The sequence below is a fragment of the Bombus huntii genome, chromosome 9 (genome assembly GCF_024542735.1).
Source record: "Bombus huntii isolate Logan2020A chromosome 9, iyBomHunt1.1, whole genome shotgun sequence".
In the NCBI taxonomy this organism is placed as follows: domain Eukaryota; kingdom Metazoa; phylum Arthropoda; class Insecta; order Hymenoptera; family Apidae; genus Bombus; species Bombus huntii.
In genome coordinates, this window is record NC_066246.1 from 3,701,831 (window position 1) to 3,716,178 (window position 14,348).

The 14,348-nt window shown below is 43.9% G+C and overlaps 1 protein-coding gene across 4 annotated transcripts in view; it reads right to left on the reverse strand.

Annotated features, from left to right (window-relative positions):
• The window catches only part of LOC126869684 (lachesin-like), a 283,334-nt gene that overhangs the window by 33,379 nt on the left and 235,607 nt on the right, over positions 1 to 14,348 (reverse strand). For 3 of the 4 annotated variants that reach the window (XM_050626529.1, XM_050626530.1, XM_050626531.1), the window contains one exon: positions 8,403 to 8,558. The exons of the other annotated variant lie outside the window; for it this stretch is intronic. In XM_050626529.1, the coding sequence (XP_050482486.1) occupies positions 8,403 to 8,558 (156 nt within the window). The remainder of the gene's footprint in view (positions 1 to 8,402; positions 8,559 to 14,348) is intronic. 4 annotated transcript variants of the gene reach the window in all.

Genomic DNA, 14,348 nt, shown 5'->3' on the forward strand with positions numbered 1-14,348 from the left:
CCGATTTTTAACGAAAAAATTTGTTTGAAAATTGGATAGACTGGTTCACAGATCAATAGAGATTTTCAGTGTTTTTAACTGCGAATTTTCCTCTTTTTTCAGGATCGTACGTTCTTCTTTCTTGTTTGTTTTTTTCCTTGGATAATTTTGCATATCGATTCAGTTTGTCACTTACATCTCACTCCCAGGTTTTTCAATTTCATCGCAAATGGAAAGCGGTGAAACTTCCGCGCCGGTTAAGCCGCGATCTGGGAAACAATTATATCTGTGACGTAGCGAACGTGAATTCGCGCGATGACATATAACCATTTGTAAAATTCTCAAATAAAATCTGCCGCGACCTGAATAGAGCCACAGGCCCGAGAAATCTGTTTGCGAACAAAGAGAACCGCATCAACTATCGCTATATTTTTCGTTTGCTTTTTTCGAATTTTTTCCCTCAAATTTTTGTTCTTTTTGAAGTCGTAGAGGCACGACGATTGACGGACGTAAAAAGTGCCGCGAGTTCAAACAATTCGTCATAAAATCACAGAATAAATAAATATACCTAACTCTCTATTACGAATATCCATCGAACATTCAGCCAATATCGAAACAGCCGCAATACCCGCGCTAGAAAAGTATCCAGAAACTCATGAAAATCGATAGAAATATAGCGCGGTGCTGTTTGTCGAGAGCATTAGCTGGTTATCGAGCTAGCTGTGAGTTCTTGGCGTATACGTTTCCGAGGCCAACCCCCAATCGGTGGAAACGGAACTCGAGTGCACGGAGGGAAGCGAGAAACGTTCTTTAAGAGGAAGAGAACACGCCAACGATGTCTGCTGGAGATAGTGGCTATAAGCGGTGCTGGCGAATTCAAGAAGATGCGATCACGAGGAAAACCACGATCAAAACTGCTGTTACGCGTTACGGCGTTCTGAGATTGCTCGAGACCTTGCTAACTGTGCCCCTTCAATTCTTCAGCATTCGTCCAAGTTTTATCGAAACGAGTATTTACAATTTGAATCGAAAATTCACCGATCACTACCGGTGTAACTAGATCTTGATCGTAACTTTTCTTTTATCTTCGCACGATATTAAACCTGTATTTTCGAATAATAATGCCGCAGGAATATTTGAAAATACCCGCTGCAAAGCTTCGTGGATCGAGAATGGTCCTCGTAACGATGTCAGTCGCGAGAACTCGCCGTTTGCACATTCTACCTCGGTCGGATACACCGACAGGGAGTTTTCTTAGGTGGAAACACCGAAGCAAGAAGATAGACCGGAAGTTTATCGTCGGTCAACCGATGTTAATGCTAAGAACGCGCGGGAAAATTGAGATTAGACTGAATTTCCGGGAAACGCGAGCGTGTTGGCGGCTACGTACACAGGGCCGTGGTTCTTGTTAGAGAGCTTCGTACTACTAAGTGTCCACGAAATTTCAAGGAGTCGAGGATGCCTGGCATGGTAGACATTAGCAGCATCAACCGCTCGTGAGATTACATTGCGTTCATAGATTAGATACGCCAGTATGCAGAACCGCTAATGCTTTTTGTTCGCGGCCCCGATACCACCTACGAAATAGGAATTTTCGAGATGCTGATGGAAATTGCTGCCAACTGTTCGCGCCATCGTAGAGACCGTCCATTTTCTCACATAAACGTGCTTTTCCCTCCTGCTATCCGGAGCTTAATTTCCGTTTCAAACACTTCTTAATTGCCTAATTAGATCTTAATAAGATAATCAACGAATAATACTCGTCCTGACTAATTCGAAATTACGGATCCCTTCATTAATGAGACGATCTCCAGAAACAGACATTTCCACGACATCGTCGTTTCTTCGTCTTGAAAAATAATATCATGTACTTTGTAATTTCATACAATATTCTTCGCGACACTCCTACGTGATCTTATTTCGCTGACCTGTTTTTTTTTCTCATTATAAACATAGCAACATGACTTCCTGCTTCGTGAATTATGGCACCTTCCAGTAGCGTCGTCGCTGCACAGCCACTGCAGTGATTTTGTGATAACGTTTCGATCGTTCAAGAGGAATCCAACGAAAGGAGATAGAAATTATCTACGAAATAGATTTTTAAAGGAAGAAGTACCGTCGTTCGAATAAGTCTTTATCGCGTTATTTAAAAATGGTGTCTTTTCGTGCATTGTTTCCGAACCACTAACCTCCAAGTGGCGGAGTCTCGCGATACTCGTCGCACCTTTAATCCCGTTTTATGCAAGGAACGTTCGCGCCGTTAAATTGTCCAATCCGCAACAAGTTATTTAAAGTCCGCTTGCACGGAACGCCGCAATTAAAGTCTTCCTTGCAGGCTGCTTCGCGTGCACGACAGCGTTTTGCAACTAGACCGCCGATGATGTAACATCTTCCTCGTGGTTTTACTCGGTAATTTCTTATCGCTATTCTTTGCTTATACACACCCGACAATTTCAAAGATAAATCTACCGATCAATTATGTACGTTCCTCTATTGATCCTATGATCCTCTATTTTCCTTCCGTGCTAACCATTATCATCCAATTCGTCTCTAATTCGCTTTGCGTCTTATACGATTCGTTAGCGGATACGATTGGACACGGCACAGTTCGTCTTATATTAATTTCGATATATTGTGATAGATCGGTGGAACAGGAATGGCCTGAGGTATATAAGTAGCAAGAAGATTATATTCCGGTGTCTACTATTTTATGACATCGTACGATATCTTTATAATTATCATATTTTTAATACAGTGCTAAACGTGGAAGTTTTATATGAAAATTGGCCGATCGACAGCGTAAAATATCTTTAAATCTTGCTATCTCAACTTTTTTACTTCGTTTCCCAGAGACTTCATTACTCCGTTAAGTAGTACATCTCAAAGACTTCACCTTCGCCTGGATAAGTAGTACAGGTAAATGGATCTCGCGCCAAACATCGAACTTCTTTCACCGCTCTTCCCGAACACTTCGTTACTCTGTTAAGTAGTACATCTCAAAGACTTCACTTTCGCTCGGACGAGTAGTACAAGTAAATGGATCCGGCGCCCAACGTCGAAACTAAAATTAGCAATTTTCGCCGGCACGCGCACGCGTTTCGGTGGCGAACTGTAACCTAAAAGCGTAACCCACTAGCAGGTGGCTGCGCCTCGGTTCCGCTACCCCTGGGATAATACTCGAGAGGGGTGTAGTTAATATTAACGGCGTGCTATAGAGGCGGCGCGTGTTGTTCCTACGTAATTTCCTACTAAACGTACTAAGGGATGCCCATGCATATTTCAAAACGCCACCTACGACACTCTCGACCCGTGCCTGTCTATCGGTGTGCCCGTGTCTTTGATGCTGCGAGAATTTCCAGACGCAGGCGGTGGCTTAGAAATGGATAAGTGGCTGTCGTTTAGCGTGCTCGCAGGTTACGTGCAAATGCATTGGAATTCTTCCGACAGGTGAATATCGATTATGACAAGGAACAAAGTAAATTGTCAAGAATAATCAGCTGTCTGTTTTTAACTGAATTTCATCGACGTGATAAATCTCGATTCTAATAAGCCTATTGATCCCAACATTTACGAATACACAGATTACACGGCGCTACCAAATCTAGATGGTAGCGCGTATCGCTGATTGATCGAAGCGATTCTTCACGCTCACCGTCTATTATTAATTGCCGCGGTGTCTGACTACGCGCGGTATTATTTACCGCGACAAATTACAGCGTATTTTGTAGTATGTATAAGAGTTTCATTCGAGCAAAGTACCTGCTGTTCTATTCTATTCCTCCTTTTCGTTTTTATTGTACTACATATTACCTGGAGTTTATTGAGAACTTTTAAGATTCTCTATGGGAGTAGCGAGTGCAGCGAGTATTCTTTTGCCCCATAACGACGCAATGTATGCAATTGTAACCGGTCGTAAGAAAGCCAGCGAAATCGCGCGTGTTGCCCGGGTAACGGCTGCCACGGCACGAACTTATTTCACTATTTTATTAGATCGGGCACTTATGGTCGTGCGGTAGAGAGAGGGTAACAACCATTGGCCGAGGGAAACGCATCGATGGAACGAGTTCGTCGTTTCGGCACGTGTAAAGGGAACCCGTTGAGAAGGTATCGTTGCACGTTTAATGTGTCGCATTGAATCGATCGACTGGAACGTCTCGCGTATATTTTTTACAAGACTCGCGGTGCTACAGATTTGTCTCTATTCCTCCAAGAGAAAGGGGAAGAATAAAAATAAAAGGAACGAAATAAGGGAGGAAAAAGAAAATCTTTCTATTACACTCACAAAAGCGAGCACTTCAAGCTTGAAGTTTACATTCGCAGCGAAGATGGAGCATTTTATTCGTCAAACTCGCGTTACGACAGCAATTCTCATGGTAGTGTCGTACGTTCCAGTCGATCCTTCCGTTACGTTCGATTCCGTCTCGCTTTGCCAAAGAAATATCTCCGAGTTTACGCCCCTTTATCGAACTTTGTTCTGTCCGTGTTAGATTTTCCCACGTTTCACCAGTGTTAGATACGTCCGACAATCCCGGCCACACGCGGCCGAGTACGTGCTCGCTGACTTTCGTTCGAGCTTTCCGCGCGTGTTTGCCGCTTCTCGTCGCGGTGACATCGGTGCAGCGGCCACGGTGTCGCGTAAAATTCCGGACGCATTTTCCTTTGGGAACTTAGTCTAAACGCCGTACAATTGGTCACGTTCGGCCGCGGTGATCGGCTCCCACCGTACAGTAGAATGGGACCGTACGAGTCAGACTTTAGTTTGCATAGTGACAGACGAATCGGTTGCGAAACTATTTGCCCCGGCTTTAACGACACTTTGAAACTCGTTGATGGACTATATCTTTACGTTGTCGCACGAAAATAATACGGTATGACGCTGTGTGTATGCAGTCAGATCATTAGACATCTTCCAATGTATCTTTTTTAATGCCGAAGCTGGCAAAGTGGACGAAATGACTGTTCTATGATTTCTCAGAAAAATAATTCTACGAATTTGACGCCGTGAAAATGAAATGTAAAGAATTTTCATTCGCTTTGTATTTATAAATTTATATCTACGATACGAGTTTCACGCTTTAGTCGAGGCTGGTTCTATCGTTAAAAATGTTGACGCCATCTAAACTTAGAGTTGCGTTGTTTTTGTGCCATTCTGTGTATTACGATTCCTACCAAAGACAGTGTTTCTTGCAATTCCCAAGTGTACAAATTGAAAACGTTATAAAAGCTTAGGTAGAATATTCTTGATCGGACATTCCATTTCTCCTTTCTCGAAAATAAACCTATGTCATTTGCCTGTCAAATTGTTTCGTCGCTGAGGAGTCGAATCGATAGTGGTATTTTAATAAAAGATGAACGTCGCACGGGCGTTCGTTCGATCGTTATTTAAAATATCGCAGAGAAGGCAAACGGCGAATCGGGTGCTATTTCACGGCCGAAAGTTCGCGGATAATTGACAGATTCCCGGATAGACCTCCCGTTGATTTTTCTCCGGATCGGCTAAAACATTACCCCGTTAACGGTCGTTAATGAATGGAAATGAATGGGCATCAGTCGGCACGATGCTTCACCGGTGACACGAATCGCCACGTGATAACACCCTCGAGGATACTTTATGGCCGGTGTGCACCGAGCTATTTGTATCACGACAACGAAACGATAAATACTTCAACGAGGCCTGGTATTTACTTTTTCCCCAATACGGTTTCGCGAATGATTTTCGGTAGGAAAACCTCGTTCGAAATATAGGTTGTCCGGAAAGTGCCTTTCCTTCGCAAACGTATTTTTTACAACAATGCACCTTCGTATAAACGTGAAACCAAGTCCGTGAAATCTCTCTTTTGTCTCAACAGAACAACATGGATCGTACGTAATTCGACAAAATAATATAAACCAAAAAACGTGCGTCTATTATTTCCTCATAAAACGAAAGGAACTTTTTGGACAACCTAATAGATTCTTTGAAGAGTTAAACGCGATTCATTTACAGCTTGAGTCGCGGATGTTTTAACGCACAGTCGTAGACAAATTTCCAAAACCGTTGAAGCTTCAATTTGCTACAGATTCTACGTTAATAATGCACAATTTTTTGCCTTTGTCAAAAAATTGTGATAAACGAGCCAGTCATATTTCCTACTTTCGCATTGACGACGATAAATGTAACTGTTCGAATTTAATCGACATAACAATGGTAAATTCAGGTCTACAAATATTGACTTTGCACGAATATGGAAATCAGATTGCTGAAGCGCCAGATGATATTACGACGACTACACGAATCGTGGTGAATCGAAAGCATCGTTCCATTCATCGGCTATTAAGATAAATATTGTGGCCGACATTGGCCATTAAGGGCTAAACGTCTTATTAAAGGTTTCATTCAGTCGATCCATGGTTCCGGTTTGAATTTAATGACGTTGCCATGGAATGGCTTCCCGGACCATTTCAGTGAAGCTCGTTATCTCCTTAACGATTCGAGTGGCCATTCATCTATTCTACGCTTCATCAAAACGACCTGATCGCAAACTACCGGTTTCTCCGCGGTGGTCCGTCAACATTCTAAACACGTCCTTTTAATTCGACTCTTTTTGCTATCTCGGATCGACAAATTTCACTTGAACATTTATCGTATACAAATTTTTACGTATTATCGTATGTATTATACGAAACATCTTGACGTTACATTATCAATGTAATGAGATATAACTGTCGTAATTATGAACATGTATTAGGTCGTCCGGAAAGTGTCTTTCTTTTACAGACACGTCTTTTACAACGATGCATCTGCATACAAACATTAAACCTTATACACGTATAATCGCGATTATCGGTTCTTGTTACAGTGCTAATCAAATTTCAAACTGTTTCGCATAACGCGTATAATAAATTCGAGACTGGAGCTTGAGCGTGGCGATGATATATCTGCAACGTGTTAGATTCCTCTTTTTAACATCTCAAGACGAATTTTATTAGACGGTTTCGGTTTGGAGGAACACGGCGGATAAACGCTGTTCGCATCGTCGTCTCATCGCGTATGAAGCGTATGAAGTGAAAGTGGAACAGGATAAATTCGACTTCGGTTATTTCGATGGAACAAGGCAAGGACAAGAGAGCTTTATATAAAATTTACAGGTTGCACGAAGGAAGGGCAAATCTTTTCTGTCTCACCGAGAGAATTCTTGAAATTATACGCTACGCTGTCCGAATTACCCCGTACGTGATTACGTCGTTGCTACTTTCAAGACCGTAAAGAAGCCGGGTCGCGATCTTATTTGCGTAAATGAGAAAAGAGGATGAGTCGAAGAGGGCGACGAGACCAGGTATGCGGCTGTTTTCGCCTAGCCCGCGGCTGTTTTCCGCTTCACGCGCCCCTTAACGCATTAAATTCTTGTCTACGCAAGGATTCTTGTAAACACGCGATGCATTATGCAGCGCAAACAGGGTTACCCTTAAATTTCAAACGCGAGGATGAGTTTACAGCGAGCTGCTTTAGACTAAGACGCCTGATGTCTTACGTAAGCAGATATCTTGGGTCTGGAAACGAGGACAGTGCGATTTAACGAAATACACACGCGACATAACTAAAAATGTCGTGGTCGTTGTCGGCCGTTGACCGTGAAATTTAAATCAGCGTCTACGCCGTTCTATTTTTAAGCGTTCTACGTTTCAAAGAAGCTACGCGCAAACAAACCACTAGCATCGTTGAAAAAAAGAAAGGAACAAAACAAAATGTTTGCGAAGCTTGGCAATCGTAAGAGCGCAAAATATGGCAGCAAGATTTACTTTCATACGTTCTACCTTCTAAACATAAGATTACCGTAAACGGAGAATATCGCTACTTTCCTTGTACGGCGAGAAGGCAGCTTTAAAAGCACCGATAAACTTGTGCGTTACTCTTAAGGACGTTCTTTGGTCATCCGTAAAACGTTTGACAGCGATACTAAGGAAATTTTGTATATTTCTCGTACGACCGAACCTGGAAGACGCGTATATTCTTTCAGCTGCGCGAGCTCGAGTTCAACTTTCCTCCCCTGAAACTCGTGCCAGCGTGGTTATTCCACGAAACGGCACGAGTCTTCCTCGTTTCTTAATAGTTTCGAAGCAAACGGCGGAGTCTTATCGAAATCGAGTATCGAACGTTTCGGCAACAATCGTCGCGAATCAACCCCTTCCCGGCCCCAAGATCTGTCTTCCTTTCTATTACACGCGCGTTCCAATCAATTTAGCCTGTGCGCGTGGGATGCATTGGTGCAGAATATCGCGTAACAGAGAACAGCCTGGAAGACGCGCGGCGAATAAAAGGGTGGCGTGTTTGCGTGTATTTATGTGCGTGATGAATAAAATCGAAGGGAGTCAACACAGAGACACACGAGAAACGAAAGAAAGAGCGGGAGAGGGAGGGCCAGATGAGAGAATGCAAGCCTCACCTGTGCTCTGGCTACCACGTAGCTTCTGCTCTGGCCTCTCGACCCTCTCCTCGCTCGGGGGAGGCGGCCTCTCTGTCCTTTTCGTATAGTAGGGGTTGTACGAGGATGGCCACACGGTGGTCGGCCTTTTTGCTGGTGACGGCGTGCTCGGTCGTCCTGAAAATAGATTAGGACCTTTCTCATCTAACCCAGCCAACTCTCTTCCTCTCCCTCTCTTCCTCTCCGTTGCTTTCCTCTTTACGAAAACATGTTTCCCTTTTTTATTTATTTACTCGTCGTTTCTTTTTTTATTCCCCCGCTACTCTATCATTTCTTTTTCTTTCGTTTTCTAATTTTTGTTTCGCCTTTCTATCGTTTAATCGTCGTCCTCGTGCAACCATCGCACCCCATACAAGACCCGGGCGAATTTCACGGCTAGAATCGTTGCAATCGGAACCGATCTCTTCCCGTTTCTTAATTGAATCCCGATCACAGCTGCGCGAGATCGTTGCGTAACCATAGGGACTTAATACGATGCGCGGTTAAGGAAACCATTTAATTCGTTTTTTCTATTCGACCGATTAAACGAGGCTGGTGTATGGATGTCGTATCGCGCGCAACGGTATCGACGGTTATTTGGAAACGGAATCGAGACGACCGAGGATTCCACCGGTTTATATATGCATTTCTCGAATACGGGCAAAGAAAGTTTAGGCAAATTCCGGCGAAAGATATTTTATCCTGATCCGGCGGAACTTCGAATACCCTTCATAGTGGAACTTTCTAAAAACGTGCTCGGAGAGCCATCAAGAGCACTCGACGAACATAGAACGGGAGAGCGAAAGTTGGAAAACTGCGAAACCACCGAGCGTAGCCCTATTATCCGCTAAAGTCAGTTGGTAATCCGGCGCGATTAGTTCGAGCTTCATAATCGTCGTCTTTTTCTTTTTTCTCGATGTCGAAAATCCACCCTTTCGAAAGCAAAGGAACGCTCAGCGTTTCCTGCGGATTTCGTCGAATAAAACGAAACACACCGTGTGTGAAACGCAAGCATTGAACGAACGAGGGTTGCTCGCGGGTTTGGGGATGGCCACGATCGTTCATCGGGAAAGGAAACGCCAGCCAGAATGTCCTCTATCGTTTCACAGAGAACGGTGTTTCGAGTGGACGAGTTGAAAACGGGCAAGCACCGACCGCGCGGCAGCGCAGCGGTTTGATGAATTCCGGCAGCTTCTTTGAAAAGCAGCCAAGTTCAACTTGTTGCGTTCGATGGTGACGGACGTTCCATTGAACCGTGCGCGGTCGACAAAGAGGAAGAGCCGCACAAAGAGTCGCGATGGAAAGAAAAAAAGACAAGAGTGGATACGGGACGAGCGATTCTTTACGATTTTCCAGGATTCTCGACATCGATGATTCACGGTCGACCAAATCTTCTTCTTTTCGTATCTAATCGCTCTCGACCAAGTCAGGCGCTGCTTTCCGACCGTTTCTGGTTTGCGTGCTCTACGTTTCGATCGGTCGAAAAAGAGGAATATCGACTGGCGAATAAATGGCCCATGAAGTCGGAAGTATTATTATATTATATGGGAAAGCCAGCTACGCGGGTTTATACGAGCGAATTCGAAATTCCACGGATCGAACGCGGGTCAGGGATCCTCTCGAGTTTGCTCGAGGATCTGTAAGTTCGTTCACGCGAAATACGTCCTCTCGCAAACCGCTTGAAACTGGAATTTTCTTTAAGGATGCGAGCACGCTACCGTTTCAAAACTTCGCCGGAATTCAGTCGTTTCGATATTACCCTTGGCTTCTTTTTGTCTTCTCCATCCAGCCGCGCTTGCCGCACGTCCTTCGCAAGGATCGAGTCCTCTCTTAATTCTCAAACTCGGCCCGGAGTTCTCTCAACTCCTCGCAACTACGACGGAAGCCGCCCTTCGATCCGAGTATGTTACACAAATATGTCTGTTATGTCTGTTACTCCTGTTTCCTCGTTTGCCCGTCTCGAGTTCTCCTTGTAACTGACAGTGATAATAAAATACTTGTATCTAATAGTCGTGGCTTTTGAATCGGAGAAAACGATTTCATCGAACAAAATACAGACGTGCCATATGATTCTATCGAATTACGATCGGTTTGAACTAGTCGATAAACAAACTTAGAGCCACTATACATACAGTGAAAACAAAGCGGAATAGCCAGACTGAAGTCCAAGGTCTACAACCGCTACAGCGGTGGCCCTAAGGCAATCTTTGCGCAGAGAAGATTGAAACTTCGCTCGGATGGTAATTTTGCATAGCGCGCATCAACCAAGGGCGCAATTCGGATTCATGTCCAACACGGGACCATATACCATTGTACATATCGTTAGCCTCTATACACATTTGTGGCTTGGTAAGATGGTTCGCTAGTTATTTCTGGCCTCTATAATCGCTCGGAATATTCCAAGTTATCCCGCGTGCGTCGTATAATTGTACAAGACGATGTCAAGTTTCGCGCCTGTCCCTTAGAAGAATACTTATTCGTCGATAAGAAATATTCTCCAGCTACGTATATATCCATGATATAGTTACCTCGCGATTAAATTTACGCTATCGTATGTCTGAGCGAAAAGCTAAACCGATTACGGAAGGAGAGCGATAGGAATTTCACAGAAAATTTCGTCGGCTCGTTAACAATTTACCAAAAGCATGCGAGATTAAACGCCGGTTCAGGGGACAAGAAATAATTAATTTCCAAGAGGGGAAGTTTTCGCGTTGCGAATAAGAAGTAGCTTCGCCGACGGAGCTTGGTCCGAAAATAAACAGGTGAGCAGGTTAGCAGGGCGAATTTCGAGAGAGGCATCCGCTCAATTAATTCCCTTCCCGGATTCATAATCCCGAGTCAACTCGCTCCTTCGTACTTCTGGTTCGTTCGTTCTCCTGAAATATTCCATGTTCTCGAAGGTTCTAGGAGAAGCGGCGCGTTGCCCGCGAGTTCTTCCTATGCAAGGAGCAACTTTCTCGCAGAAGCCTCTTTTCTTTCATTTCTGGCTGGCAAATAAGCGGCCCTTTAAACATCGTGCACGGGGGTTGCACGCGAGCAACGATGACAACGGCATCGTCGACGATGCTACGGGGTGACGCTAAAAAGTTTTCGAATAAAAGTTTAAATACGCCCGCACGAACTTTGTTTCGTAGCCTTTGCACCCACTGCTACAACGTCGTCGCCGTCCCTGGCTCGTCCCTGTCCTCTCTGCTTTCTCGTAACAATATGGCCGGGGCTACCATCTTTGCTGAGTCAAGAACACGGCCGGCTCTTGTGTATCCTCGTCCTACAAGCGCACAAAGACCGCCTCTCTCTGCAGGGTGTTTCCTTTCGTATACCGACGGCCCGAGCAATCGCGACCAGCCTCGTATTTCATCCGGTTTTCGTCCGCCACACCTTTGTACCATTTCTCCACCCTTATTTTCTTCCTTGTTCCTCAAGCAGCCTCCGTTTTCTTATTTCCTCCGTGTTGCCGCGTCCAGGCCAACTTTCCGAATAACTTGTTGAAAATTTAAGGGCTCTGTGCCACCTTTCTGGTTTCTTGCGAACGCATCCACCGTGAAACAGGAATCCGCGGATCGAGTAGCGGGGTAATCGTGGATTCCTCCGGTGCATCCAGAGGGAACAGGCTACCCTTGGACTCGAGCCACTCCTATATCTGCTTTTAAATGGAAAAGTTCGGCCAACGAGAGGAAATAGACGGGTCAACCGTTGTCTCGTTTTCTTCTTAGAGACGACGAGGTGCTCTTTGTACCGCGGTATTGTGTACTTATTAAACGACCGCGTGGCTCGAACAAGAGATCGCCTCGGACAAATCGAGAAATTAATTCCGTGTCTTGTTCGATGCGACGCGGAGGAAAGATCGGGACGAGAGTCTTGCCCGACAGCGAGATCGCGAACGGCCAGGGAGATCGGTCGGAAGTAATTCAATTGGAAGTTAGAAGCGATTCGAATCGGACCTGATCTCCCGTGCGTATAGGAGCCTTTGAGCCGATTGAAACGCGAATCAAACGAATCGACGTGTTCAGGGAGTTAACGCTGATTGTTCTATCCGTTTCTCTTGTCTCCGAATAATAGCTTAACCAACCCTGTAAACGTTGAAATTTTTCCCTTGCGCGAGAAAGGGATTCTGTAGACTAATTTACGTATAGAGAAAGAGATAGATAGATAGATAGATAGATAGATAGATAGATAGATAGATAGATAGATAGATAGATAGATAGAGAGAGAGAGAGAGAGAGAGAAAGGAGACTAAAGTTACAATTCGCCCTGTCGCGAACGTGTACTGAAACCAACAAGTAAGCGTTAGTATTACGTTTTCCATCGAAGACGAGCGTCCCTAAGTAGGGAAATATCGTTTTTAAGGAAGCATCGATCTCTTCGTCCGGTGTCTAGAGTCGATGGTTCGATAAAGCATACTCGCAAGTAAAAAGGTCGACGCGTCAGAGCCCAGAGGCTAATACCAGAAATAATTCCGGCCTCCTTGCTCCACGATAATTAATTACGGCCGGTAGGATCGATGGGTGTCCCGAGAGGCAACTAGTGTGTCGAGGCATTATTAAATATCGTATATTCTCGTGGGCCTAATCCCAACCCTTCGGCGAGAAGCAACCATTCCAACGAGGCGAAGGGGCACAGAATGGAGGGCACAAAGAGGTAGAGAAAGAGAGGAAATTCCAAGCGATCGTAAAGTTCACTTTTTGAAAGGAAGATTTAGAGACGTGTTTAACGAGTTATAAGCCGGTATAAATAATGGGCTCGCTCCGTGCAGATTTACCGGCTAGTTCGACTTTATAGCAGCGAAATTTGTAATAAGAATTTATCAGGTTACATAGTAGATTCTAACGAATCATCGTAAGTTAAGCACTTTTCTTTTTTAATTCTCGCAGCATCCCGGAACTGTTGCACGATGCATATTGGTAACGCTAAATCAGGCTACATTTTACACTAAACTAAAATGGTTATCTATAAGGTGGAAAGTATACATATATACGAAGTTTCTAGATCTAAGATATCGTTCAAAAACATACTTGTTACAACACTTAGTCTATACTAAAAATACTAATAAAGTAAACGTGTCTAAAATCATAGGAAAATTCTGCATCTTTTAAACATATTCGTTATAGCAACACTACATAGTAGTTACATAGTTACACAGTAACGTGACAAACAGCAAAGTATACCATTCTAAATCGAATAGAACTTGGAATATTTCTTTAACGTTGGCATTGGCCGAGCGATTTTGCGATTCTTACGCGAGCCGATACCGATTTCGTCGGATATCTGTTCGCAACAGTGCAATCTGGCCTCGCGCGGCCTCTCGCCAGGACAGCGGTAATTGAATTCTAAATGCGGTTAATTGGGTCACCGGTCGACCCGACAATATAATGCTCCGATATAAAATTAAAATCATCCTTTAGATTCGCGGGTGATCACCATGGACCGATAAACGCAGCAACATTCCTTTTTTGTGCGTTCGGAAGTTCGATATATATATATATAAAAGGCGAATTATTTTGAATTATTGTATTATCTTTATGCTCGATGGAAAAGAAATAGCGAGCTCACAAGATAAAGCACCAAGCCGAGATACCAGTTCCGTCCGACTTGGTTAAGATGTCTTCTATATCATTTCAAAATTGATAAGAAGCGATGTTTCGCTGTTTTTCTTTGTGCCATTTTTGTCTGTTTTATTCGACGTAAGCTACATAACGATTATCTTGTAACGATCTATACGATGTCTTGATCTATAAATTTTTTATCGTAGACATATGTGTTTTTCACTTTTTCGTTATCATGTTACATCGTAGTAGCGTCTTACGATATATAACTAGTTTGATTATTCCGTGCGACGATCAAGATTGAATCTAATAAGATCAATAACCTTATGTTACCTTACCGCGAAGAAAGAATTGATTTTGAGGTCCCTACGACTCTCCATGTATC